We start from the raw sequence: 27697 nt of genomic DNA on the forward strand, positions 1-27697 counted from the left end.
TGCCACTCTGGCTGTGGGAGGAGGCTGAGGCTGTAGGCTTTTGCCTTCACATTTCAGTGCAACTGGTACACCTGTCTTGTCCTGTAGCACCCAGCCCTCCCTGAAAACAGCACACTGGCACTTCTCCAAGGAGTCTCTTTAATCGGAGTGGACATAGTATCACACCCTCTTCTCGGAGTAAACCTAGTTCTCTAGGTCCCCAGATGCACCCACATCCTTTAGGGCTGGCAGTCCGTTTGCTGCAGTGTCCAGGGGGAAGCATGACCACCTTGGAGAAGGCTGGCCTGCGCTGACTTGCCCACCAATTAGGAGCCCAGGGAGACCTGCCCCTTGGTGAGGAGAGGCTACTCCCAAAGCTCGGTCTGAGTGCAGAGTGTGGAGTGAGTCGGTGCCTTGTTTCTCTGCTGCCAATGGTGGAACAGTCTGGGCCGTCCGAGCTCTCCTCACGCCAGACTGCCTTGCTCAGCTCCTTGGCTATGGCCACTTGGTGTGAGAGGCCAGGTGGGCTCACTTGGGGCTACAGGCGCAGCCTCTTGATGTCCTCATTGCGGAAGTCTATGCGTAGAGCCAGCACCTGGCGCACTTCAGCGGGGGTGAGGCGCCATGTCAGCGGGCCGGAGTTGGCGCCCCAGTAATCCAGAATCTCAGTCACCTGTGGGAGAACAGCCAAGTCAGCCAGGAGGGGGCTTTCCTGAGGAAGGCCTCGGCTCCACCAGGTTCAGAACAGTGGAGCCCAGGAAGAAGGTGCCTGGCAGGGCTGGGCTGCTGGCGTTTTGGTGGAGTGGCTGGCATCCAAATGTGGTCAGACACCTTTCCCTGGTTAGGCTGAGGGGACCCCACATACCCGCTCCAGATTGAGGATTGTAGCCATCTGGGAGAGCCGGGCAAACTTGTCTCGGATGGTCCAGGTGGTCACCGTGGTAAGGTAGGCAATGAGTGACCTCAGCTCCTTGTCAAACTGCAGACCGCCCAGCTGCAGGGGAACATAAGCCCAGTCACTGTTCAAGGATGCAAATGACAGGCCCCATCTTCTTCAAAGGAGAAACAGAGCTGGGGACCCGTGCTCCCTTGACCTTACCCGGTTGAAGGTGGATTTCAGCACCACTCTCTCCAATTCGACTGCAACAAAGCTGGTCATGAGGCTGGTCAGATTGTCATAGATGACTGGAGACAGGCCGGCCTACACACAGAGGCCAGACATCAGCGGGAGCCCCCCCATCCCTCTGCCTACACAGTGGGGTTTTTTGGGGGTAGGGACAGTCACATGAGGCCATCAAGGAGTGTTTCTACAGGCTGGGACTTGGGGGGGCTTTCAGCCTGCTGATTTGGGCAGTTGTTGGTATTTCCATAAGCTGGTTGCTAGGACCCCTGCTCACCTTAAACTCTGCCATTTGCTGCTCCAGGTTAAGGATAAACTGTTGCACCCAAGGGTCATTGGCCTCATAGTCATTGAATTCTTCCTATTGTTAGGAAGCAAGATGGGTCACTGGGGCTTCTCCAAGAAGAACCATTTAACCCACCCACCCACTTCTACCCTTCTAACAGAAGAGGTTCTTCTTCCCTGGTAGCTTTTGACTCATCCACCTTAAAACCACCTTGGACATCACAGCAGGAAGTGACTGCTGCTACTTCTGCACCACACTTCCCACTGGCAAATGGCCCTGGCCTATAGCCATGGCCCACACAGTATGGTAAAGCTCCTGGCATCTTACTCTTGCAGGGGTGGGTGGAGAATGTCTGGCCTGCAGGCCCTATAAGGCTTGAGAAATCATTTAATCTGGTCTTGCTAAGGCATTAGGGGTGAGTTAATTAAATGCTTGACCAAATATAGCAGGCTAATTTTTAAGTGGATAATTCTGTATGGCCCACAAATGAAGTTATAAATATCCCAATGGCCCTTGGCAGAAATAAGATTCCCCACCCCTGTCCTACAGGAATAATATCCTTAGGTTAGAAAAAGAAAAAAGAGCATCAGTAAGAGGATATGTCAGGTCAAGGCAAACGCCCTTTAAATGTTTTTCTGAGCCCTTCTTACTACAGGAACAGCCTGTTTCCTGGGAGGAACCTAGGCTATGGGGGTGAGGGAAGTGGGCCTGAGAAGAGTGTGAGGACTAGACTAGTCTGTTTAGACAGTTCCACTGCCCTCCAGCTGGGGGGAGGGGAACAAGAGGCTCCTGTGGTCAGACTTACCTCCTCAATGTTGTGGGAAACAGAGAGAAAGGTGTTGATCCAGGGCTGCACCTGTGGCTTGATTGCTGTGTTGTTTAGCTCTGTCAGCCCTTCCTGCAAAGTACAAGTATCAGACCCAGAAGGCACCTACTCCTTTCCTTTCTCCAGCTCCATCCTCGACTGCCAGGGCATTCTTCCAGCTCTGAGACTATCTGCAGGCCTTGTTTGAAGTGTAACAGATAATGCTGACAAAAGAGGCCAGGAACACCAGTTCTGGCCTTTCCAGATCTGTGCCAATTCAGGTCCAGGCCAGAGATAAGGCCTAGAGCAGTGGTTCTCAACCTTCTGGCCCTTTAAATACAGTTCCTCATGTGACCCAACCATAAAATTATTTTCGTTGCTACTTCATAACTGTAATGTTGCTACTGTTATGAATCGTAAATATCTGATATGCAGGATGGTCTTAGGCGACACCTGTGAAAGTGTCGTTTGACTGCCAAAGGGGTCGCAACCTACAGGTTGAGAACCGCTGGCCTAGAGGATGGTGTGTACAACAAGCATGTCAAACTCAAAGGCTAACACAGTCCAAATAAACAAGGCTTAAGTTTATGTGGGCCGCCAAAAAACAAAAGCTTCAATTGTCATAAAAATGTAGGTTTATTTTGATAGAGACATGCTGAATACAAAGGGCTGAAGTAAATGAGTAATCGTTAACATAAAATAATAGAACATTTTAATAAAAATTAATATTTTTTCTTGAACATTAACTTATCAGACACTGAATAACTGCACAAATTAATACGTGTAATGCAAATAAACCTATTTTTCTTGTTCTTTGCAAGCAAAATATTTCCTGTTGCGCACACCAAACAAGTTAGTACAAGACTAATGACGGGGCAATCAGCTGCTAAAATATTTGCTGCTAGTATTAGTGGAGGAAATGGTGCACCTGCGAGTAAGGTGTGTAAATGTAATGACATGATTATAATAATCAGTCATTAGCAAACGTTGTAATTCTGTATTTTTTTAGAAATATATTTTATTGATTTTTTTTAAAGAGAGGAAGGGAGAGGAATAGAGAGTTAGAAACAACGATGAGAGAGAAACATCGATCAGCTGCCTCCCCACTGGGGATGTGCCCGCAACCAAGCTACGTGCCCTTGACTGGAATCAAACCTGGGACCCTTCAGTCCGCAGGCCGACGCTCTATCCACTGAGCCAAACTGGTTAGGGCTGTAATTCGGTATTAATAATTACGTATAACAGGATTTTGTAAAAATTAAGTTACAAATTGTTATTGAAATGTTTCTTACATACCGTTATAATGGCTGGACCATAAAAATATTCATTGTGAGCCACATGGGGCCCGCAGGCCATGAGTTTGACATGCTTGGTGTACACTCTCAAAAGAAGAGATTTCTGGCCCTGGCTGGTGTGGCTCAGTTGGTTGAGTGTCGCCCTATACACAAAGAGGTTGCCGGTTTGATTCTGGTCAGGGCACATGCCTGGGTTGCGGGCTCCATCCCCAGTAGGCCAATCGGTATTTCTTTCATTGATGTTTCTCTCTCTCTCTCTCTCTCTCTCTCTCCCTGCCCACCATCTCTAAAATCAATAAAAATTTTTATTTTATTTAAAAAAAAGAAAGGAAGCGATATGAGTGCCCAGTACTAGGCAGCACCTGTGACTAAGGCCAAGCAGTGGGTCTAAGTAACCATGTGGTTCCATTCCTCAGAGCACCTTTCTGAGGGCTCTTGGCACAGTGGGGCCAAGTGCAGATTCTAGGCCAGAATGCTAGCTTGTCAATGTGACAGTTGCGTCACTGAAAGACCAACGGGGCCTTTAGTCTCAAGGGATTGCATACATTCAGCGGCTTGCATGCTATTTCCTCACCCGTCCTTCCTGTTTCTTTATACACAGAGCCCACGGTAAGGCAGTAACAATCTTCTCCAAGCAACACAGGCAGAGGATTCAGCCAGTAGCTGAACCTGGGGCTTACCTGTAAGAGATCTTTGAATTTGCTGGACACGGCGGCCAAGTCAGAAAGGCAGCTGTCAAACTTGGCCTGGGCCTGCTCCCCACCAATGCCCTGGCTGAACAGCTTGGTACAGTCACTCTAGGAGAGAACACCCAGTTTTCAGGCTTCTGAGCGAGGGCCACAGGCAGTAGGGAGGGCGGCAACATGCAACAGCCATTTCTCCTGCTCTAGCCTTCTCTGGACACAGCTAAGGCCGATCCTAGGCACGAGTCCTGAGTGCGTTTCAGAAACCTAGATTCTATCCTGGTGGCTAGCCACTTGGCTCCCACTTCCCCCTTTGTAATCTGGGGGTACCAGTGTTAAGGGATGTGAATAAGAAACACAAAAACCAGACATCTGTTCATACCTTTAGAGACAGACATTCCTAGGTTCAATTCCTGGCTTAGCCACCTATTAAGTTGAGTGACCTTGGTCAGGTGATTTAGTTTCTGAACTTCAATTTCACTGTCTATAAAATAAGAACACAAATCCTGCTTCCTTGGTGGTTGTGAGAATTGGATGAAATGATGCACAAAGTGCTTAGCCCAATGCCTGGCACAGTGTAGGCACTAAGGACATATTAGCTGTTGTTATATTTCTAATTTTAAAATATTATAGTCTGGCAGCCCAAGGGAGATTGTCATGAACATAGCTAGGATTTAACTGGCTTACCTTGTTCTAAGCATTTTATTTTTATTAAAGCATCTATCTTATGAAGTAGGTACTATTATCCCTGTTACACAGATGAGGAAACTGGGGCACAGAGAAGTTATAACTAAAGCCACACAGCAGTCAGGTGAAGAGCTGGGATTCCAGGTGGGAATTCTGGCTTCAAAGCACTTGTTCCGACTCCCGCACTACAGCCCAGGTGCACAGCACTCACAGGGGGAGCTGCTTGAAGCTCACCATGTCTGGGTTTGCAGCTGCCCACATGGCTTGCAGCCTCCTTAGAAAGCCTGTGCTGCTTTGGCGACAGCAGGCGCAGCATTGAGGGAGAGTCGTAAAGGGACTGATCTAGAGGGCAGAGGCCCCGCATTCCTACAGCAGCTCCAAGCTTTACTGTTAGCTCTTTAACCTCATCTGTAAGATGGACACCATGCCGCCTGACCTCATGGATTAAGGACACATGTGAAATGCAAATCCAAAGGGGGTAGGATTTACGGGAATTGCTTTTAGATTTTTGCTATCCTTTTTTCTTTCACTTGGCTAATTCTATCAGTTCAGTTCTGAATGCCTAACATTTCCTAAAATTTTATTTCAAAATCCAACAGACTAAGTGAAAGATGAAGTCAGGAATATAAGGCGCCGTGACTCAGAAATAATGACGACAGTTACCTTGTAGAATACATACAGTGTGATAGACACTATGCTATTGGTACTTGGTATCACTCTCATTTTACCCAATTCTAAAGCCCCCTTTGGGATACATTCATCATCTAGCCCAGTTTACAGTACTACTGAAAACTCCCATCTGACTGTTCTCCCTGAGCTGCTCAGAAACCTCATCAGCTACTGGGCCCTCTTCCCTGTGGGCTGGCCCCAGCCGCCTCAGTCTGCCCAGCCCTGTGCGTGTGGGGCCCTGTGCTTCTGCAGCAGAGCTGAGTACAAGTGCACGAGGGAGGAGGACCTTGGCCTCCCTCCTTCCCCAGAGGCAGAGTTGGCCCCTTGTCCTCTGACACGGTGACTGCTCCATGCTGTTATTTGTAACTATTAATACAATTTACTCTTATTGCATCCCTCTCACATAGGAGGTGCTTACATTACCTTGTTCAATTCTCACAACCACCCTGGGGGGCAGAGATCACTCTCCCTGTTTTACAAATGAGGAAACTGAGGCTCAGGGAGGGAACAGAACTTGCCTGAGGCTGCACCACGGGTCAGTGGTCAAGTGGAGATTTGAACTCAGGGGTATCTGACTTCCAAGTGCAAAGAATTTTCACTATACTATGCAGCCTTCCTTTAAAAAATGATAACAGCGACCAGCTTTGTACAAGGCTTGGTGACTCTATCTCATCTCAGTCTCTCACATTTATAGAGGGCTTTATCACGTTTATAGTGTTTTCAATCATGGTTTTTGTTATGCCACCCAACAAACCCAAAGTAGGGCAACATTCAATAGATGAGAGAACTAAAGCTTTGCGAGTTAAGACACTTGTCCAAGGTCACATGCTAAGTATGTGCTGGAAGATCTAATCTGAATTCTGATCTTCCAGATCTTGGGCCAGAGCTCTTCCTACGGTCACACACTAGTGAACCCCTCCTGTGCTCTGAAGGAGAGACTGGCTCAGTGCTGTTTGCCACAGTCCCACCAGGAGGAGTGCCCAGGGCTCCCTCCTGGGGACTGCAGTGGCTCAAAGCAGTAGGTAATTTCCTCTGTACCTCCAGCGTCTTCTTCAGAGTAGAGATGTTTTCACTGCAGATTTCCACGTTGTTCAGAGTCACCTGGGAGATGAGGACAGAAGAATGTGACTTCCTGCCCCCTGGTGTCTGTACCCACTCCAGCGCCAGACTGGCTGACAGCTGCACTCCTGAGGCTCAGATGAGGGCTGAGGACTGTCATCAGGCAGGGCCCTCAGCTCTCAGGTTGGGCAGAACAGTGAGCCAGCTTGCTCTTTCTCCTGGTCCTGACACCAAGGCAACAAAGCCAACCTGACTTCAGAGGCAGTGACCCAAGGTTTCAGGTCTTTTTTTCTCCACGTTTAGGCACACAGGCCTGGGAGATATCCTGAGGCTTCGAACCTCCAGGTCCAGATCAGTGATGCAAAGGCTGACACTCATTAAAGAAATCCTTCCTGAGCCCTGGCACCCAGGAGGCACTTTCTCATACAAATACCCTCTCAAAACAAGTATTATCAAGCCAGCTCAGAGAGAGGAACAGAACTCCTCAGAAGATGAAATGACTCACCAAGGCTAGTCCAGAATTCACTCAGCAAATATTTACCTAGCACTGGCTACCTGCCAGAAACTGTCCTAGGCACCAGGGAGAAAGCAGTTAACAAAACGGACAAAATTCACTCCCTCATAGAATCTATATTCCAGAAGGGAAGTTTGATAATAAATATATGTATTTTATAATGTCAGGTAGTGATGAACTCTGAAAGAAAAAGAAAGCATGGTAAAGAGAGAGGAGCTGAGAGAGTGACAGACCACAGAGCTAGGGCCAGGATAGGAGCCGAGGACGCCTTCTCTCACAGTTCAGTGGGCTCTTAAGAGAGGTGCAGAAATGCCATCATATAAACCAGCATGTGTCAAAGTGATGATTAAGGCACAAACTGCTGTGCCATTTTGAGGAAAGAACAAACGTTTTGGTCTGATCTCTTCAAGGAAAGCTCCATGGCAGAGTTGTTAACTGAGCTGAATTTAAAAGGCTGGAACATAACTAACAGGAGATGATGGTGAGTACATTACTCCACCCCCACCAGCCCCCTGTCCAGTTCTGTATCTTCTTAATGGTACTTAGGATGACCCGATAATGTTTGTTTCTTGCCTGCCTTTCTCACTAGAATGACAGCTCCCTGAAGACAGGGATCTTGTCTGTCTTCTTTACCACTGTGTCTCTAGTAGAAAACCGTGCAACGTAACTTTCCTGATGATGGAAATATTAGAAATCTGAACCGTCCAGTATGGTAGCCTCTAGCCATGTGTGGCTATTGAGCACTAGAAATGTGGCTAGTGCAACTCAGGAAATGGATTTTAAAAGTTAAATTTACAAGAAAAAGCAAAAAAAATTCATTTTATTTTTTTCATCACCATTTATCCCCCTGTACCCTTAAAATTTATATTTAAATAGCCACATGTGGTTAGGAGCTACCATATTGAGCAATGCAGCTCTAGAACTTCAGCTCTAGTGCCTGAAGTTTCTCAATAAATATTTGTTGAATGAGTGAATGGAGAGGAAATAACATAAGCAAATGCAGAGTGGCAGAAAACTCCAAAAGGTATTTAGGGATCAGCAGAGTCAGTGCACAGACAAGTGCAGGAAAAGGTAATAGGTGGATAAAGTCAGACTGGCACTTGGGTGCTCTGCTGTCCTGTGGACAATGGGGTGACACTAAGGATAATTTAAAGCAGGTGAATGGCACATGAGCACAGCTGTGGGCTGGGAATACTAGCCTAAAGGCTGTGTGGGGCAGCGATTAAAATTTGAGAGGATCACACAGCCTTTGAACTGGTGTGCTGGCGGCATGACCAGGAAGGCAAAGGTGATGTAGAGAGGAACCAGTTTTCAAGAGATGAGTTGGGAGCTTCAGGATTTCTTTCTTTCTTTTGTGTGTGTGTGTGTGTGTGTGTTTTTAATATATTTTATTGATTTTTTACAGAGAGGAAGGGAGAGGGATAGAAAGTCAGAAACATCGATGAGAAACATCAATCAGCCGTCTCTGCACACCCCCCCCCCCCCCCGCCAAGGGATGTGCCTGCAGCCTAGGTACATGCCCCCGACTGGAATCGAACCCAGGACCCTTCAGTCCGCAGGCCGACGCTCTGTCCACTGAGCCAAACCGGTTAGGCCTAAATGGATGTTTTGAGCCACTGAGTTTGGGGATGGTTTGTTATATAGCATTGTTGTGTGCCAGGAGCCGGTCCATGCTTGCTGTTTCAAGGGACCTGGCATATATGGCATACTGTTCTTAATATGTTTGCTCACCTTCTTGGCACTATGTGTTTTAACCAAGGTCTCTCGGGATTTCAAGGTAGAAGAAGACTCCCAGAACCTCAGGAGGTTGAGGGTAGGCCACCCCTCTTGTCTCCTGAGAATGCTCCCCTCATCAGTGTCCTGCAGCCAGTACTGAAAGGTCACGCTGCTGACAGTGCTGAGGCTGCTTCCACTGAGATGGATGACACGTAAGGCCTTACATTAGCATGCCACACACAAGGCTGCTAACATCACCAGTTCCAGGGAATTCACTGCACTGTTATGACCGCTCAAGGATTAAGACGACATAAATGTTTCTAAGACACTTAAGGGCACCAAGAATAATCTGTCATGAGGGGAAAATGGATTTGGGTTCAAATGGTATTGATTTTAAAATTTTCTTATACCGACAGCCCTTGTAAGCAAGGACTCACTGGGCTTATCCCAGCTCATGGTGAATGATCTGTCAGCACCGTTGGGGATTTCATCTTGACAACCAAATGAATCAAGGTGACATAAGACATAGGCCCTGCGGTGGGAATGGTGACATTTTAAGTACCTGGTGTCAGAAAAACTAGAATCCTATTACCAAGCATTCAGAATCACTTCTTTTTTTTAAACTTATTTTTTTTGAGAGAGAGAAAGGGAGGGAGGGGGAGGGGGAGGGAGGGAGAGAGAGAGAGAGAGAGAGAGAGAGAGAGAGAGAGAGAGAACATTGATTTGTTGTCCCACTTATTTATGCATTGATTGACTGATTTTTGTATCGGGAATCAAATCTGCAACCTTGGCAAATCAGGACGACATTCTAACAACTGAGCTAGAGCGATCCAGCATCACCCTTCTTATTGGCCTTATTTTCTGGGCCCTCAAATAATGAACTGTCTGAACGGGAGCAGCCAAGGCACAAACGCACAGCCTTTAGCCTAATGGGGCCTGTGGAGCTGAGTGGGGAAAGTAGGACGGGAGGGGCAGGATGGGTGAGATTCAGAGGGCCTTCAACAAACCAGCCGGCAAAGGTGACTAGCTTTGCTGAGGTAGGTAGCAAGGAGTCGTTTCTGAGCAGAGAAATGAAAGAATAAGTTCTGTAAAAAATGAAATGGAATGTAAACAAAATGAAAATTTAAGTCAATCCATGATCATATGAAACTGGCTGCCAGACATTTTGGCAAAGTTCTCCAAAGGCACCATACTCAGAGGTAACCATGACATTCCAGATCGACAGAACCCATGCCCAGGGAACATATTTTCAATGACAGGAAGAGAGTGGGGCTGCCTAAAGAGCCTCCACATCTATCTGAGGACTAGTACTATGGGTTCCCTTGTACAGAGACAGGTAGGTATTAGCATGTTTAGGTTTCTGTCTGAGAAAGTAACAGCTCTGAACTCTTTTGAAAGTTAAGAATCTGAAAAGCTAAGGTCCCTGCTTCCAGAAAAAAATACACACATACACTTTTACATCTAACCCAAGGGTGTTCATCGTCCCTATCTGTGTGCTGATTGAGAGCTCTGCTATTGGATGTTTCCTCCAACCTCTGACCCTCAGGGTCCAAGAAGACGAGAGTCTGGCCAATGTAAGGGTGGAGCAAAGTGACCTCCACAGTGCTGTTCCACTCATGCCAAGACAGCAAGTGCCAGACAAGTCTGGATGTGAGCTCAGGACTCATTTGTGCTTTCTGGCTCATTACACAGTAGGTGCGGTATAAATCCTTTCATCTTTCCACGTTTCTCCTTCGCCAGCTGTCACACAACTGAAGACTCACTGCTTCATCACATCTGTCATTCTGGGAGGCTACGGGCTTCACTAAGGTCACATTTCTGAGGACACTGAAAGCCTAAGAAGTGTGCTAGAAAAGCAGTCCTGGTAGGCTCGAAGGATTGGCACCCATCCCATCCGTGTTGGGGGACTGTCCTCAGAGGAGCCGGCTGGAGGCTTGGCACATGCTCCAGCTGGCCCTGTGGCAAATGCAAGCCAGGCTCTAAGTGGAGCCCCTGAACAGTGGGGCAGTGCGCTTGTGGATGGGCACTCCAGAAAGCTGAGCACCCAGACTGCAGGCAGGACACAGTGCCTGTCCTGGCTCAGGCTCCCCAGAATAGGCCCCTGGGTAAGACATGGTTTCAGAACCTTCTAAGATGAGCTGTCCTTAAAGGAGTTTTCCTTCTACAGAGACACTAGAGGGAAAGTCTCCAGCTGAAGGTTATACTGTAGCTTACACGTCATAGTTTTACCTCTTGAGATAAACCAACCAGCTCCCGGCGGGTGGGGCTACCTACCAGGAAGGACAGCTTGGCCTCGTCAGTGCTCTCGATGCCCTTTGTGTCAAATTTTCCCTGCTGGAGGCTGCTGTGCATGATGTTCACGGCACTCGTCACCCCACGCTGGATGTCCTGCAAGGTGGTGGCCGGGAAGCCCGTCCGCAGCTTGTTACACAGAACGCCCCTAGGGGCAGAACGGCATATAGGGGTTGATGGGCCTCCAGGACAGCAGGACCAGAGGGCCCCCTACCCTGAGCCATCAGAGTATGACCAATCCTTGAGATGACAGTAGGAGGCCTTGGGCAGCCAGGCATGGTCAGAGGCCAATACCCCTCTAGGGTACTGATGACAAGAGCACCCAGAGAAGACTAGTTAATTCTCAACTTCCCATGAGGCTCTCAGGTATCACCACTGAGCTCCAACAAACTCAGAAGTTCAGCTTAATGAAAGGCTGTCAGTTTAGGACTCTAGTCTATATTTCACCACGTATGAGGTGTGGTATCTTTGACAAGGAATGGAATCTCTTTAAGCCCCAGTTTCCTCATCTATAAAAGAGCTAATAGCTCCTACCTCACAGGGCTGTTTTAGGACCGAATAAGAGCAGGCAATCAGCATAGTGGCAACTATGTAAATATTACAACTACTGCCTTCATCTGAACTGCCTGTTGTCTTTCATGGGACTGAGGGCCAATGACCTCTCCAAGTTAGTGCGGGAACACTGACTTGGCCCATAAGATATCTGGCTGCTGTTCAGCTGCCTGGAGCCAAGGATGTTGTGCGATGGGTAAGAGGTTTATCCTGTATAGAACTAAACTATTATAAGGGAAAAAAGGAAGAAATGGGCCTCAGAAATGAATCACAATTAGGACCTTCCTGCCTCCTAGAAATGAGACAGCACCAACCATACCTGAAGTCCGACTCCAGCTCTGTGGTGGCGAGGTTGATCATCGCACAGAGACAGTCGATGCTGGAGCTGGACAGAGCCCGCCCAATGCACTTCTTAACAATGTAGAAGACATCGTCCACCATGCTGGATGTCAACTGGCCCTTCTCATAGGTGTCCAGAGCCACAGCCTACCCAAAAGGCAAAGCACCCGGTAAGGGCCCAGTTCTACATGTCACAGTTCAAGAAGGTTCTGGAACAGGCCCTGGCTCTGCTTCCTTTTCTATACCTTGTCCCTAATTTCCCCACATGGTTTACCCTGGCCAACAGCTGGTATGGATATCCTTATTAAAGGATATCACTTCCCTATTGATCACTTAGGAAATTAAGTATTTAGGGCCTCTGCCTTGAGGACAACCATTACCTGAGATGTAAGAGATCAGGAGAGGCCCTTCTTCCCCAACACTCCTCACCACATACCTCCAGGGAGGCCGGGGACATGTAGACGCCCTGAGGAGTGAGGTGTTCTTTTTTGATCCTTGGGAAAGAAGTCCCACCTGGATCTATGAAGAGCATGACCATTCCAAAGCATAACAACTAACCATACAAAGTGGTGCCTCTCAATCTGCAAGGGTATTCTCAAAGCAGGACCAAGAAATATGACATGCCTTGGCCATTTCCTTCAGCCTGGCTTCTTGGACAGGAAGCCCCATTTCCAAGGGATGTGTCCTCTGTCCTACCTTATTCACAGTCTCCCTCATGAAGTACTCCTCCATGGTAATATACAAGCCAATCAGCTCCTGCATGGTGCAGCTCAGCAGGCAATTGTTGAGGAGTTTGTCCAGATACTTCTGGTGCTCTAGGGGACAGCCAAGAAAGAACACTCACTTTTCTTCCTCAAGGAAAATAGGTCAACCTTTTTCATTTTTGCTGGTTCCTTTCTAGTCTTTATTCCAAATTTGTACATGATTTACATGGTTACAATCACAGTATAGATAGTTTTGTACTGTGCTTTAAAAATTATAAATATTTACAATGTTTCTTCATAGCTTTTTTCTTCTTTTAACTTACTTATTTTTAATGACTATATTTTATCAGGTAGAGTCTATATTTTTAAAAACTACTCTCCTCTATTGAGACACCTGGGTTACTTATTACAAACATTTGCCAACAGAGATAATTAGAGATCAGAGTGATTGCAGATCACAGTGAACATTTTTGTACAAAGCCCTTTTTACTTATTTTTTATTATTTCTTTAGAAATAGTAAGACTCAAAAGATGTAAATTTCTAGGGCAAAGAATGAAATATATTGGGTATAATACATCTCATTCTCTAAACCAGTGAATTTTCTGTGATGACAAAAATGTTCTTAATCTGTGTTGTCTAATATGGTAGCTACTATTGAAGAATTGAAATGTGGCTAATATGAAATTTTTAAAAAATATATTTTTATTGGTTTCAGAGAGGAAGGGAGAGAGAGAGAGATAGAAACATCAATGAGAGAGAATCATTGATTGGCTGCTTCCTGCACGCCCCTACTGGGGTTCGAGTTCATAACTCAGGCATGTGTCCTTGGTCGGAATCGAACCTGGGGCCCTCCAGTCCACAGGCGGACACTCTATCCATTGGGCCAAACCAGCAAGGGCACTAATCTGAACTTTTAAATTTTATTTCATTTTAATTGAATTTAAATTGTTAACACGTGGCTGTGGTACTACATTGGACAGCATAGCTCTGAACAATGACAGTTATAGTTAATAATAATGAGCCCCAAAACTCCAAATAAGGCCCAAAATACCAATTCAACCTCCTTTAAACACCAATTCAAGGCAATGCCAACTGGGCCATATAACTAGTTTCTCTGCCATGTATTATTGGTACAAATCATGCAAATGCTGGGTTGGTCTCAAGTGTCCAGTTTGGGGAATTCTGTAATACTTGCCTAGCAGGAATTAAATGTTCTTAAAAACCTGGAGTAAATTTATAAATAAAATAGAACTGTGGCACACTTTTTTCAATGTATTTATCCTTTCAAAAATTGTGACTAAGAGTACTGAGAGATATAGTGAAAGCCTTTCTTTACACTATATACTCTTTTTAAAAAGAAATATTTTTATTGATTTTAGAGAAGAAGGGAGAGGGAGAGAGAGAAACATCAGTGATGAGAGACAATCATTGATCAGCTGCCTCCTGCACACCCCCTACTGGGGATGGAGCTTGCAACCCAGGCATGTGCCCTTGACCATAATTGAACCTGGGACCCTTCAGTCCATAGGCCGATGCTCTATCCACTGAACCAAACCAGCTAGAGCTACACTATATACTCTTTTTGTATGCTCTTCCTTTATACGATATACTCTTTTCTCAATATTGTACTTCAATACTATATTAAGGTGTAATGTATGTACCATAAAATTAACCCATTATATGTATACAACTCAATGTTATTTTTTAGTAACTTGATAGAATTTTGCAACAGTTGCTACAATCCAGTCTGGAATAGTCCTATCATGAAATTCCCTCCCCTCCCCTCCCTTCCCTCCCTCTCCACATACCTCCCTCCCCCTTCCTCCCTCCTTCCCTCTCCACATCCCTCCCTTTCCCTCCTTCCCTCTCCACATCCTTCTCTCCCTCCCTCCCTCCCTCCATCTATCATGTGTGCATATCACCTATTTAAACATCAGTCCCTAAACTGAAGCTGGTAAGGAAGCATGGTGTGGGGAAAATAGCACAGGAAAATAATTAAATGGCTTCAAAGGCCCAGTCCAATTCCAAATTCAGTTAAGTCTAGATTTTTCTCCTGGGAGTCAATTTGCCCATAGACCCCCAGACGCCAACAAACCCGTCACTTCTTATTAAGAGATTTGTGGCTTAACTATGCACAACAATAACCATACCCCAGCCTCCCAGGGAATATGGGGAATGCCTTTTACCTTGCTTTACTTCTTCTGAGGCCATGGAGTCCCCCACCTCAAAATCAGAGCTGATCCTCTTCCTGAGGAAGCTTAAATACAGCTCACTGCGGGCGTTCATCAGGGTAACTTCAGTCAGGATGGGGTCCAGTTCCCTGAGACACATGGAGCAGAAGAAATCAGCAGGACACTGGGTTCCTTCAGACAGAATGGCTACAGGGCAAACATACTCCCGAACATCCCCTCCCCACTGCGTCCAGAAGGTCTGTGCCAGATGGCCATCCTGGCTCTGCTGACCCAACTATAATCAGAGAGCGCTGCCAACCACATATTCCACTTACACATTTCACCCAAGTCTCTCGGCCCCTAAAATCCTGCCAGGGCTAAATAAGAGACTGGGAGGTGTGTTTTTGTTAGCAGTTTGAGTGAAAATGATCTATGCCTCATGTGAGAGAAAACAAACCTTCCCAACCTCTTATTTAGCTGTGATGAGATTTTGGGGGGTACCATTAAACTATTCCACACCCATTCATCTACTCATCTGAATAGCCAAAACAATCTAAGATAAACAAGTCGGAGGACTCACACTTCCCAAATTCAAAACTTACTACAAAGCTACAGAATTCAAAAACGGTGTGGTACTGACATTAAAATCGACCGTTAGATTAATTGAGAGTCCAGAAATCTTCACATTTATGGTCAACTGATTACTAGGGAGAGTGTAAAAAACATTCAATAGGAAAGGAATAGTCCTTTCAACAAATTGTGTTAGGATAACTGATACGTGTATTTTAAAAAATGAAGATGAACCACTATTTCAGTTTATATACACAAATTGACTAATTTTCCACTGAAGACCAAGAGATCTTTTCAAGACATAAATCTGGTCATATCATAGTTAAGATCTCCATAGCTCTTAGGATACAAGTCCTGGAATGGCCTAACTCTAACAACCTCTTCAGATTCATCTCACGTCAGGTTCTCCCCAACTTTCTGCACTTCAACTACCATGACCTTCTTTCACTTTTCAAACACACAGGGCCTTTTGCACATGCTTTCCCTGCTCTACGTGGAACACTCTGCACCTTATTCCTACTTATTAAACTCAAGGTCTCAGATCTAAGGTCATTGCCTCAGGAATTTTTCCTTGCTTCATCAGCTTAGTTTGTATCCCTTTATTACACATTCTCCTGTCCCCTACACTTAACATATCACAGTGGTTAACAGCATGAACTCTAGAGTCAGGTTACTTGGGTTCTTTTCTTGGCTCTGACACTTTCTAGCTGTATGATCTTGGGCAAGTCACTTAACCCTCTAGGCTTTGGTTTCCTTATCTGTAAAAAATGTTAATGGATTAAATCATCGATCCTCAACCGAGGGTGATTTTACCCCCCAGAGAAAATTAGGTAGCATGTGGAGACATTTTTGATGGTCATAATTGGAGGGCGTTACCAGCAGCTAGTGGGTAAAGGTCAGGGTTGCTAAATATCCTATAATGCACAGCCCCAATGCCAATAGTACAGAGGCTGAGAAAGCCTGGATTAAATGATTGAATATTTGTTAAGTGCTTAGAACAATGTTTGGCATATAGTAAACAATACAGACCAGAGATGCCACAAAGAAAGAATTAGGTTTGTTTTGCTCACTTTGCTTACTGCCATATTCCCAGTGCTTGGCATGTAATGTGTACTCAGTAAAAAATTGATTGAATGAATACATTTTTATGTTTGGATTTTCTTTTAACAAGCATATATTATTTTTATTAGAAAAGTTAAAAAGCTTAAAATTTTAGGACAGTAGTTGCCTTTGAGAGAGGGGTGGAAGAGAGTCACTTGGGGACTTCAAAAGTACTGGTAATGATCTATTATTCTTCATGAACCATATAGGTTATATATGTGCTTTTGTTTGTATGAATATATTCCATTAAAGAAAACCAAGAGTCATAGATAAATATTTTTAAAACATAGACCTCACTGTAACAGAGTAGTGTATGAATGATACACGATTGCCAAACCAAACACTTATGGGCTGAAGAAAAGAGGACTATTACCTTGGTTCTATTTTTTCTGTTGTAGAATTTCTCAAGTTGCTCTGGACATGCCGGAACTGCAAAACACCACATATAAGAGTGCTCTTCCCCACCCTCCTTGTATCTGCCTTTTGCTGGTCACTCCAAACTTCTGGCATACAAGAGTGTTTGGTTAGTGTGCTTAACAGACACGCCACAAGTAGGCTTTCAGAATGATGAGCCAAAGATTTTTTGATTTAGATGATAATGCTCACCTCTATTAATGCATTTATTTTTATTTTTTGACTGTATTCCCCCATTCAATCTTGGCTGCCATAATTGGACAGACAGAATGTTCAAGGACCCTTTTTTCTTGCATCTGCACTGGAACCTTAGCAGCAACATATTATTGCATTTAAAAGTGATGCTAGTGGTATGCCCAAGGACTACTGTCTACTCTAGAGTGTATAGGACGACTATTTCTAAGTCCTATTCTTTACTCTCTCTGCTCAAAGGAATGGAGAAATAAAGTTCTGAAAAAGCAATCGTTATCTTTAGCACTTAAGGGAACTAAGGAGAAATGTGTGACATATTACTTGACACTTCATAGAATCTTCACAAATAAAACTCTCATTGTATCACTAGAAAGCACAGTTGCACATTCTGTGATAAAGAACTGGCTCAATGTTTCTGTTGTGTTCCTTTTAGGAAGCCTTTTCCAGTTCCTCTTCAATCTTGTACTGAGGCCATCACCATCATGACAACACCTCAAGTCCTGATGGGCAAGATGCAGGCCAGCCTGCATTCAGCCTTTATTTTTCTTCTGTCCGTATCTCTTTTCTCCCCCTCATCCCTCCCGTTTATTCCGTTTGGTGTCCCTGGTGAACACTGATGCCAAGCCTCTTGTAGCTTCCCCCGCTCACCTGCTGGTGGTAGTTCCTCTGCTTGATGAACTTGTTTACCACCTTCTCCACCTGCCTGTCACATTCCACCTGCAGATACTTTATCAGGGTATAAAGTTTCCCTGGCCCGTAATATGTTTCCACTATTGGCTGGTGAGTTTCCACAATGCGGGCAATCCCTAGAGAGAAGAAAGAAAGAGGGTTGGATTCCAAATGTTCTTCTCATATAATAAGCTCTTTTCTTCCAGCCAAGGCTGACCCAGGTCTAACTCAACCCCTTTTGGTTGTTTCACCTCCCCAAATGAATACAAACGGTTCTTGTCAGTACTAGAATTTGCTAAGCAAATTTGTCTGTGAAATATGCTCTGTACTTGGTACACCAGCAGACATTTCCTACGTTATATTGACAATTTGTACAAAACAGCTTTAAAAATCAGTATTGCTCTCTTCCCAGTAATGTATTTAAGGGTTAAATTTATTCTTAGAGTTTGGTCTTGAGGGCAAGGGAGGATCAAAATAATTTTTGCTAACCTGATGTTGAATTGGGAAGTTAATTCTCCAATAAACCAGTGTGCAGTAAGTTATAGGATTAAATTAAAGGCATTAGGCTAGTGGGGAGAGAAGAAACACTAGGATGCAGGTGTTAGGATAATGTCTACCATCTCCCTAGAGTGGGGAAATAGGCTTGCCTTCAAACAGGAGAGTGAGTGTATCTGCAAAGATGATTGCAGCTCTTCGATCACTCATGTCCGTCTCTAGTACCAACAGCAGATTTTCCTCAGCTTTACTGGCAACCTGAAAAAAAAAAAGAAAATCCACATATATTTTTCAGACCAAAGGCTGGCCTCAGTTTCCCAAAAGGATTTCCCATTGACTTTCTTTTTCCCATGTTTCCCCTGAGAACTCTGGATTGACTAAGCCTCAGGCAAGACAAGGAACTTGAACTCAGAGGTATAAATAATGCTTTTCTCTTGCATGAAAATATGTTCTGCCATTAGCCAAGGGAGAGAGCCCCCAATTTCAATAATCATCTGAAAGTGTAATTCTAACTTATCATTAATGGTGTTTTATTGAGCAGGACAAGGAATCTGGGCACTGCTGAAGGGATTTTTATTTTTTAAAATATATTTTATTGACTTTTTTAAAGAGAGGAAGAGGGAGAGGGATAGAGAGTTAGAAACATCGATGAGAGAGAAACATCGATCAGCTGCCTCCTGCACATCCCCTCCTGGGGATGTGCCCGCAACCAAGGTACATGCCCTTGACCGGAATCAAACCCGAGACCCTTTAGTCAGCAGGCCAACGCTCTATCCACTGAGCCAAACCGGTTAGGGCTGAAGGGATTTTTAAAGGATTAAAAGTAGAAGCTATTTCGAGGTCCCAGATGGCAAACTACTGAAAGCCTTGGCCAGCGTGGCTCAGTTGGTTGGAGCATCGTCCCGTACACCAAAAGGTAGCGTGGATCGATTCCCAGTCAGAGGACATACCTAGGTTGTGGGTTTGATCCCTGGTTGGGGTGAGTTTAAGAGGCAACCGACTGGTGTTTCTCTCTCACATCAATGTTTGTTTTTTTGTTTCTTTTCTCTCTCTCTCTCTCTCTCTCTCTCTCTCTCTCTCTCTCTCTCTCTCTCTCTCCCTTCCTCTAAAATCAATAAACATATACTTGGGTGAGGATTAAAATCAGTAAGTTTTAAAAAATAAAAAATGTAACATAAAGCAGTTGTATTTTATTTTAATTAATTTTTTAGAATGGATAAAATATAAATACTTAAATGTTCAAAAGGGACAAAGGAATGTTTGGTGAAAAGTGTCTTTTGCTCTTACCTATGTCTCTTGTCCCCTAATTCCCATCTTAAGAGGTAATCACTGTTAACCCTTCCAAAAATATCCCATGCTTATACAAGCATATATCTTTACTAGAGGCCTGATGCACGAAATTTGTGCAAGAGTAGGCCTTCCTTCCCCCGGCTGCCGACATCGGCTTCCCTCTGGCACCTGGGACCCCAGCTTCCCTCGAAGCACCGGCCTGGTCCAGAAGGATGCCCGGCCTAATTAACATATTATGCTTTTATTATATAGGATTGCCATGGCCCTCATTTTAAACAGGAATGGTAGCATATTGTTGTTTAACTTAACAAACCACATACGTTAGAGAGTGAAATGTGCCAGCACATATGGAACTGTCTTATTTTTCTTAATGGCAAATTAGTGTCTCCTTACAGAAGATTGCAGGGGGAGGGACAGGATGCACTGTGACATATAGTTTAAAAAAACAAGCCCTGGCTAGGTGGCTAAGTTGGCTGAAATGTCATCCTGTACACCAGTGGGGGCGCATACGAGAGGCAACTAATCAATGTTTCTCTCTCTCTCCCTCTCTCAAATCAATAAAAACATATCCTTGGGTGAGGGTTAAAAAAATATAAATAAATAAACAAATAAATAAATAAACAAACAATAGCTTCTGCACACATGCCTCCTGGGATTTGCTTCTTTCCATCTGAGGTGTGGGAAGAGGGCTAAGACTTTAATTGGCGCTTGCTTCTTTATCAGGAGTTAACCCAAGTGACCTAATCTGCTTCATCCTATTGTGGCTTATTTTGAAACTCAACCCTACTTATGAAGTCTTAAAAACACTAACCAGCAACTCAAAATGCTCTTTAAAGAAGCCAGTTCCTGGCTGACAGTTTGAAAAGGATGAGTCAACTTGTCAGAGAATTTGCATTTTAATTTTCCTATACTTTCACTTGGTCTGTTGGAAATAAATGTGCATCAGCAGATGTCCAGACCGGGCCTGGCACACAGTAGACTGGAAATAGATAAATGTGAATGAATGCATGCATGCAGTCCTGCCAGGCTACTGCAAGAGCAGGAAAGGGGAGTCAAATCCAGAGGCAAGAAATTATCCACTGACACTGGATCTCCCCAGTGCTCCAATCTGTAGGCAGAGAACCACGCCATTATCCTGCCAAGAATCAGGGGCCATACCTGCTTACAAAGGTATTCTGAGAACTTGCTTAATCCATCTTCATGCAAACCCAGTAGTGGAAAGATCTTGAAGAAGCGCTCCACCTGGGGCAGATCCCCTTCCTTAGTGGCAATAGCAAACTTCTCTGTTACAATGGTTTTGAGGCGCTGTTCAGCTTCCTGCAGCAATTTCAGGTTGGCATCAATCATGCTCCCTGTGCAAAGGAGAAAGTGAAAATTAATACCACTTAGTCTGTGCACCACTTTTCTTTTCTTTTTGTTTGTTCATCTTCACCCAAGGATATTTTTTTCACTGACTTTTTTTAAAGTATCGTTAAAAAAAAAGTTTTTATTGATTTCAGAGAAAAAGGGAGAGGGAGAGAGAGAGATAGAAACATCGATGAGAGAGAAATAGCAACATTAATTGATTGCCTCCTGCACACCCTCTACTGGGGATGGAGCCTGCAACCTGGGCATGTGCCCTAACCAGGAATTGAACCAGCGACCTCCTGTGCATAGGTAGATGCTCAACCACAGAGCCATACTGGCCAGGCTCCATTGACTTTTTAGAGAGAATAGAAGGGAGAAAGGGAGAGAGAGAGAAACATTGATGTAAGAGAGACTCATTGACTAGTTGCCTTCTGCACGTGCCCCAACTGGGCTAGGGATTGAATCTGCAATCCAGGTACATGCCCTTGACAGGGAATCGAACTCATGACCCTTTAGTTCCACAGCTGACACACTAGCCACTAAGCAACACTGGCCAGGACTGTGAACAACTTTTCATTAAAAAATATGAAAAAATATGTATTAAGCATTTACTGTGTGCAAGATACTGTACTAGTAATGTGGATGATTAAAAGATGAATCAGCCATAATCCTATTGTCACTGAAGTTATAATTGAGTGAAAGAGAGAAGCTTTGTGTACAGATAACTATAATAAATTCAGTATATGATAGCTGTCATAAATAAAGGTGCCCACAAGTCACATTTCTGTTTGAAGTAATCAGAAAAGGCTTCCTAAGGAAGGTGACATCCCATTTCAAAGATGGACTGGATTTTGATACCTGAATAAAAGGAACATACATTTCAGGCAAAGGTTATGAAGTGAGCAAATAGAAACAGAAAGATTAAAAAACAACCACGAGCCCTGACCAGTTTGGCTCAGTGGATAAAGCATCGGCCTGCGGACTGAGAGGTCCCAGGTTCGATTCCGATCAGGGGCATGTGCCTTGGTTACGGGCACATCCCCAGTGGGAGGTGTGCAGGAGGGGGCTGATCGATGTTTCTCTCCCATCGATGTTTCTAGCTCTCTATCCCTCTCCTTTCCTCTCTGTAAAAAAAATCAATAAAATATATTTAAAAAAACAACAACAAAAAAACCCAAAAAAACAACCACGACTATTGCGGAGTATTTAAAATAGTACTGTAATTATACGAGGACTTTTAACGGTGTGGAAGATTGGCGCCTATAACCCCCAAGCTGTTCAAAGGTCAACTATATTAGTATGTGCCCTGGCATTTAGAGCTCAATAAATATTTGCACAATGAATGGATGCATGAATGAATAGCATGAAATAAGGCTAGAAAGGGTGAGCCAAGATTATGGAAGACCCAGAATACAAGGCTAAGAATTTAATTTAAAAAAATATATCTTTTTTATTGATTTCAGAGAAGGGAGAGAGAGAGAGAGAGAGAGAGAGAGAGAGAGGAAAGAGAGAAAGAGAGAAACATCAATGATGAGAAAGAATCATTGATCAGCTGCCTCCTGTACTCCCCACTGGGGATCGAGCCTGCAACCTGGGCATGTGCCCTGTCCAGGAATCTAACTGCGAACTCCTGGTTCATAGGTCAATGCTGAACCACTGAGCCACGCTGGCTGGGCAGAATTTAGTTTTTTAAGTAGGCAAGTGGAAAGAACCCACTGGCTAGAGAACAGATCTGCATTCAAATTCCTTTTCCGTAAAATAGGAATAACAACACTGCCCTGGGATAATCTAGGCCCATAGAGGGTCTATTACCTAACAAAAAAATTTCCTACCAATAGATGCCCTTCTCCTGCTTGAGTGTGCCTAGTTCAGATTACAGATGCTTATAAGTTAACTAGAAATCAACAGTTTGGGATGCTGACCTTCTTTCCCCTGTCGGCTGAGCTCGATGACTGACTTGTCCAGGCACAAGTAGCGATGAATGTGGGCTGCAGCCTGCTCATAATCTTCATTCCTCAAAGCAGTCTGAACTCCATCCATGCAGAACTTCAGGTCCAAGATATCATCAGCTCTCTGAATAGCTTGATAGAGGCGGTTCTGCAAAAGACTTGGTGCTCAGCAACAATGTCCTATTTCAAAAACATCTCTTCAGAAGATAGATTCAGAGACTGAATCTGGCTAACCATAGGTCCTTTTCATTTCTCACTGGGAAATTAAAAACACTACCACTCACAAACTGTTATTGCTAATGATCAAGACCATTGACAAGTATCATGCAATTTAATTTATGTGATCAGATCATTCAACTAATGGAAGCAAGAACAGGGATAATCCATATTTTCTTTCCTTTTTTTTTTTTTTAAAGCTGTTCACACCAAGCAAACAGCTTTTATTTTTTCTATTTTTATCTACTGACTTTTAGAGGAAGAGAGGAAGGGGAAGAGAGAGATAGAGATAGAGATAGAGAGAGAGGTGATTTATTGTTTCACCTATTTATGCATTCATTGGTTGATTCTTGTATGTACCCTGATCAGGGATTGAACCTGCAATCTTAGTGTATGGGACAAGGCCCTAACCAACTGAGCTACCCAGCCAGGTGATAATCCATGTTTATATCTGGCTTACATTTGACATTTTTGAAACGTGACATTGTAAACCAAATTATAAAGTAAATGAAAAATGTGGAAACTAATTTTCTACTAGAATGAGCAAGAATGTTTAAAAGTAACCTTTAATATGTGAGTTGGTGGCTATGTGGCTTAGTTTTCTGGTAAGTTGTTTTTATAGAATCTGAACACACAGATCAGGAAAATTTATACTATTTCACAGGGCAAATCAAGGCTGGGAATGATTTGTTCAAGAGCATAGACTCTGCTATTTTGTTCAATACAGAAGCCACTAACCACAGAACTTGAAATGTGGCTAGTCCAAATTAAGGTGTGTATGTATAAAATATACACTGGATTTAAAATATCTGATTATAATTTTATGGAAATTACATATTTAAATGGTATGGACATAATGAGTTAAATAAAACATATTTCAAAAATGATTTTCACCTATTTCTGTTTTACTTTTCAAAAATGGCTACTAGAAAATTTTAAAGTCCATATGTGGTTGGTATTAAATATCTTCTTTTCTAATCTGAATCATTTTTATTTCATTTTCTTGTCTAATTGCCCTGGCTAGAACCTCCAGTGTTATGGTGAAGAGAAGCGGCAAGAGGTGACATCTTTGTTTTATTTCTAATCTGAGGGGGAAAGAAACCAGTCTTTTACCAATAAGTATATTATCTTTGGTTTTTCACAGATGCCCTTTATCAGGCTGAGGCAGTTCCTTTCTATTCTAAATATTTTGAGTGTTTTGATAAGGGGTGTTAAATTTTGTAAAATACTTTTTTTAGTCTATAAGATGATCATGTGTACTTTGTCTTTTCCTATTGATATATTACATTAATTTTCGTACGTGAAATCAACCCTCCAATCCTGAGATAAATCCCACTTGCACATAGTATGGTCCTTTTTATAGTTGCTGGACTCTGTTTGCTAATGTTGTTGAGAATGTCTGTCTCTGTTCATAAGAGCAGTTGGTCTGGAGTTGTTTTCTTTTGTTATGACATCGTTGTCTGGTTTTGGCGCCTTACATTAGGCTTCTATTGGCTAGTGCTGCTCTAATTTCTCGTGTGGTGGCTTTTCTACTGTCTTCTACTAACTCAAACATCAACACCAGAATGGGATTACCTTAGCCAGGTCAAGCTGACGAACTTTGCTGGACACATTCTCAGCTAGGCTGCAGGTAAAGGTGATCATTCCAGCTAGCTGCTTTGCATCACCTTCAATCAACTGCAGGTTGGGACTGGAGATCCACAGTGTCAGCACACGTGCATGCACAGGGGCAGAAGGTAGTAGTAAGAGATGGGAAAAATCTTTTTGCAGATGGAGACTAGGTCTTTCTACTTCTTTTGTACCTCCCCGTAATTCTTAGCTTAAATCACTCTACTAACAGTTTTCCCCCCAAGCGTGTTTTACTGTAAACTCAGGCCTATACTTTAAAGACACCCTTAAATAGGTACTGACAAAGAATGGGAGAACAGATCCTCCCAACTGTTTTTCTCTCTCTTTATTTTCCCATCACAATCTATCTCCCCTATACCCTCTCCAAGTGAGCATAAAATTGTTAGCCAACAATCGGAGAGGATGTGATCAAAGAGCAGTTTTTATGACTACGCAATGTTTGTAACAACAGCAGTTGCCAAACTTGCGCCACACACCAGAGCCTCTTGGTATGCTTACTGAAAAACAGATTCCTGAACCCCCACCCGAGTTTCTGATTCAGTGGGCTTGGGGTGGGGGCCCTAGAATTTGTATTTCCAGCAAGTTTCCAAGGGATGTCGGTAATGTTGGTACCGCTGGTCAAGGGCACTGTGGAAACCCTTGAGCGTCCACTTTTCCTTGAGGTCATGCTCCTGTTTCACACTCAACTGGCATTTTGTGACAGAGAGGAAACAAAACGCATCCAGTGGACCCTGCTGTAGAGTAACTCCTGGGAGATGGAGACTCACCCCATCCGGTGGAGGGCGACCATTTTACTTTCAACGCTGTTTTGCTGTTCCAGAAGCGCGTCCAGCTCTCTTTCCACCGCTTTCTGAAACACAAGAAGCGTCCTGTCATTGGGATGCTCGGAAGGAATCCCAAGTTACCTAACCCAACCCCTTAGCGGAAGGATCAAAGCCATTGCAAATGTCTTCTTTCCTCTCACTCCACTCTCCCAGGATATTAACAAACAATACTTAATTTTTGCAATTAACCACACTGCATAGTGATTATTATGTATATCTCACTTCATCTAACAGATGAACAACACAAAGGCGAAAACAAACCTTCACTCAGTGTCGGCAGCATAGTGCCTAACACAGGAAAGCCTTTAAAATAGAATGGCTACACCAACGCAACTTCCCAAGGGGCAGTCACAAAAAGCCTCTTCCTAGCGTGTAATTCTCCCTCGGCCACGCCACTTCCTGCATTGCCTCAATTAGGGTAACCTTTTTTTTTTTTTTAAATATTTTATTGATTTTTTTACAGAGAGGAAGGAAGAGGGATAGAGAGTTAGAAACATCGATCAGCTGCCTCCTGCACACTCCTCACCGGGGATTTGCCCGCAACCAAGGTACATGCCCTTGACCGGAATCGAACCTGGGACCCTTGAGCCCGCAGGCCGACACTCCACTGAGCCAAACCGGTCAGGGCTAGCATAACCTTCTTATGCTTGAGTCTCCTCACCCGGAAAATAGGAAGAGGAATACATATCTCATGGGACTGTTGTGGGAGCCAAACGAGGTGTCAAACATAAACTATGCGGCTGGTGGTTCAATAACAGCTATTCCTAGCAGCCATGCATGTCTGGGAGAACAGTCCAGCAGCACTGAGACGGAAATTCCACCTTGACAGTGATCACATACAAAGTCAGCACCAACGCTGTTCCGCCTGCAAGACTGACTTTAATTTCCTCCCAAAGAATCGACTGACCCGAGGAATGCAAGCTCAGGAACGTGAAGTCCAGAGCGCTTACGTTTCCTACAGCGCGCCTCGCTGAAAACCTCCCCGAAACTGCGGGAGCCGGTGCACGCTAGCGCGCGAACACACTGAGATGGCCATGACCGCTCCCTCCACTACCCGCCGGGGCTGGACCCGCCTTCTGTGCGCAGCCTTATTTAAAACGCGTTTGGTTTAAGGGAACAGCTACTCAATTGTTAGATCAGGGCTTTAAATCTTTTTTTCTTTTGACTGGCCAGGCACCCGGCTGACATTCAGAAATGCACCGACAGCATCAGGTTGCCGCAGGAAAGGGAGAGGCCGAAAGGAGGGGAAACGCCGCGAGCAGGAAGGGATCCGGGCGGGATCCAGGCCACGCCCCTCACCTGAGAGGAAGCCGCTAGTCCAAAACCTCAAGCTTCTACCCAGCTCTGCATGAAACGCCAACATTACCCGCCCCCCCCCAATCATTTTTCTGCAAGAGGACGTTTTAAAACGCTTCCCCTTTCTTTGCAAATGACTGCAGGCTTCAATGCGATAACAGGGTGAAAGCATGTCATGGTTAAGCGAATGCAAGAAAGCCTTGATTCTAATTTTGAGAACCAGGCGGATTGGCACAGACTCTCAATCTAACTTGCATCCCGCGGAGAGCAGGAGGCACCTCGTCTTAAAGGGAAATCAATGGGGGGTGGGGTGGTTCGCCCAGATAACAGGGAGAGCAAGCTTGAGGCATCAGGCTGAGTGGAGGGAGATGGCAGGTCCCGAGAACCACTCAGCGACATTCCTGCTTCTCCAGTAGGTGCTTTTCTGTTTCCCTCGGCAAGGAGAGAGCTTCCCACAGCCCAGATTTCCCGACTGACGGCTCCTACGCCCACTCCCCCTGGATGCTCCAGGAAAAAGGCTCGGCCCTCCCACCTCCTCGCCGCAGAGCCGTTCGTACACAGCCTCCAGCTCCTGCAGCTCCGTCAGGGAGCGAATGAGCTCGGTGGAGATTTCGGAGCAACGGCCTCCTCCCACTCCCTCAGGCGGCGGAGGCGCCCCTAAGAGCTTCTGAGGGGAACTGAGGTCCGCCATCTTGGTGCCCAGTCGTGTTTCCGGCCTCGCGAGGCCCCTCTCCTCGTTGGCGCGCGGGTGTGTGGGGCTGCCTACGGAAGTGCCCGAGAAACTGATTTTTTTAAATGTTTACTTTCAAAAGTCTTTTCATGTTCTAGTCTTC

General features: G+C 44.6%; 1 protein-coding gene across 2 annotated transcripts; it reads right to left on the bottom strand.

The window, feature by feature from the left end:
* Positions 1-121: 121 nt before the first annotated feature.
* On the bottom strand, positions 122-27693 carry COG4 (component of oligomeric golgi complex 4). Of its 2 annotated transcripts, XM_036346961.1 has the most exons (19): positions 27397-27693; positions 25512-25594; positions 24691-24805; positions 22873-23047; positions 20762-20955; positions 18466-18571; positions 17798-17955; positions 16917-16972; positions 14888-15021; positions 12693-12811; positions 11977-12143; positions 11088-11253; positions 6563-6625; positions 4166-4282; positions 2191-2283; positions 1377-1460; positions 1079-1180; positions 845-973; positions 122-652 (listed from the first exon to the last, which is right to left on the bottom strand). In XM_036346961.1, the coding sequence occupies exons 1-19, from the start codon at positions 27553-27555 to the stop codon at positions 518-520; spliced, it is 2355 nt and encodes a 784-aa protein (XP_036202854.1). In that variant the 5' UTR covers positions 27556-27693; the 3' UTR covers positions 122-517. The 2 variants fall into 2 exon arrangements, with proteins under 2 accessions (XP_036202854.1, XP_036202855.1); XM_036346962.1 differs by lacking the exons at positions 24691-24805; positions 27397-27693 and having other exon boundaries at positions 25512-25591.
* Positions 27694-27697: the final 4 nt, after the last annotated feature.

The sequence above is a fragment of the Myotis myotis genome, unplaced genomic scaffold, assembly GCF_014108235.1.
Source record: "Myotis myotis isolate mMyoMyo1 unplaced genomic scaffold, mMyoMyo1.p scaffold_m19_p_19, whole genome shotgun sequence".
In the NCBI taxonomy this organism is placed as follows: domain Eukaryota; kingdom Metazoa; phylum Chordata; class Mammalia; order Chiroptera; family Vespertilionidae; genus Myotis; species Myotis myotis.

Excerpts from the sequence above, each read along its gene's own strand:
- COG4 (XM_036346961.1), bottom strand. The coding sequence starts at position 27,555 with ATGGCGGACCTCAGTTCCCCTCAGAAGCTCTTAGGGGCGCCTCCGCCG. Across the intron at positions 20,956-22,872 it reads CAGCCGACAGGGGAAAGAAG|GGAGCATGATTGATGCCAAC; the intron begins GTCAGCATCCCA and ends TCCTTTGCACAG. Across the intron at positions 18,572-20,761 it reads CAGAATACCTTTGTAAGCAG|GTTGCCAGTAAAGCTGAGGA; the intron begins GTATGGCCCCTG and ends TTTTTTTTTCAG.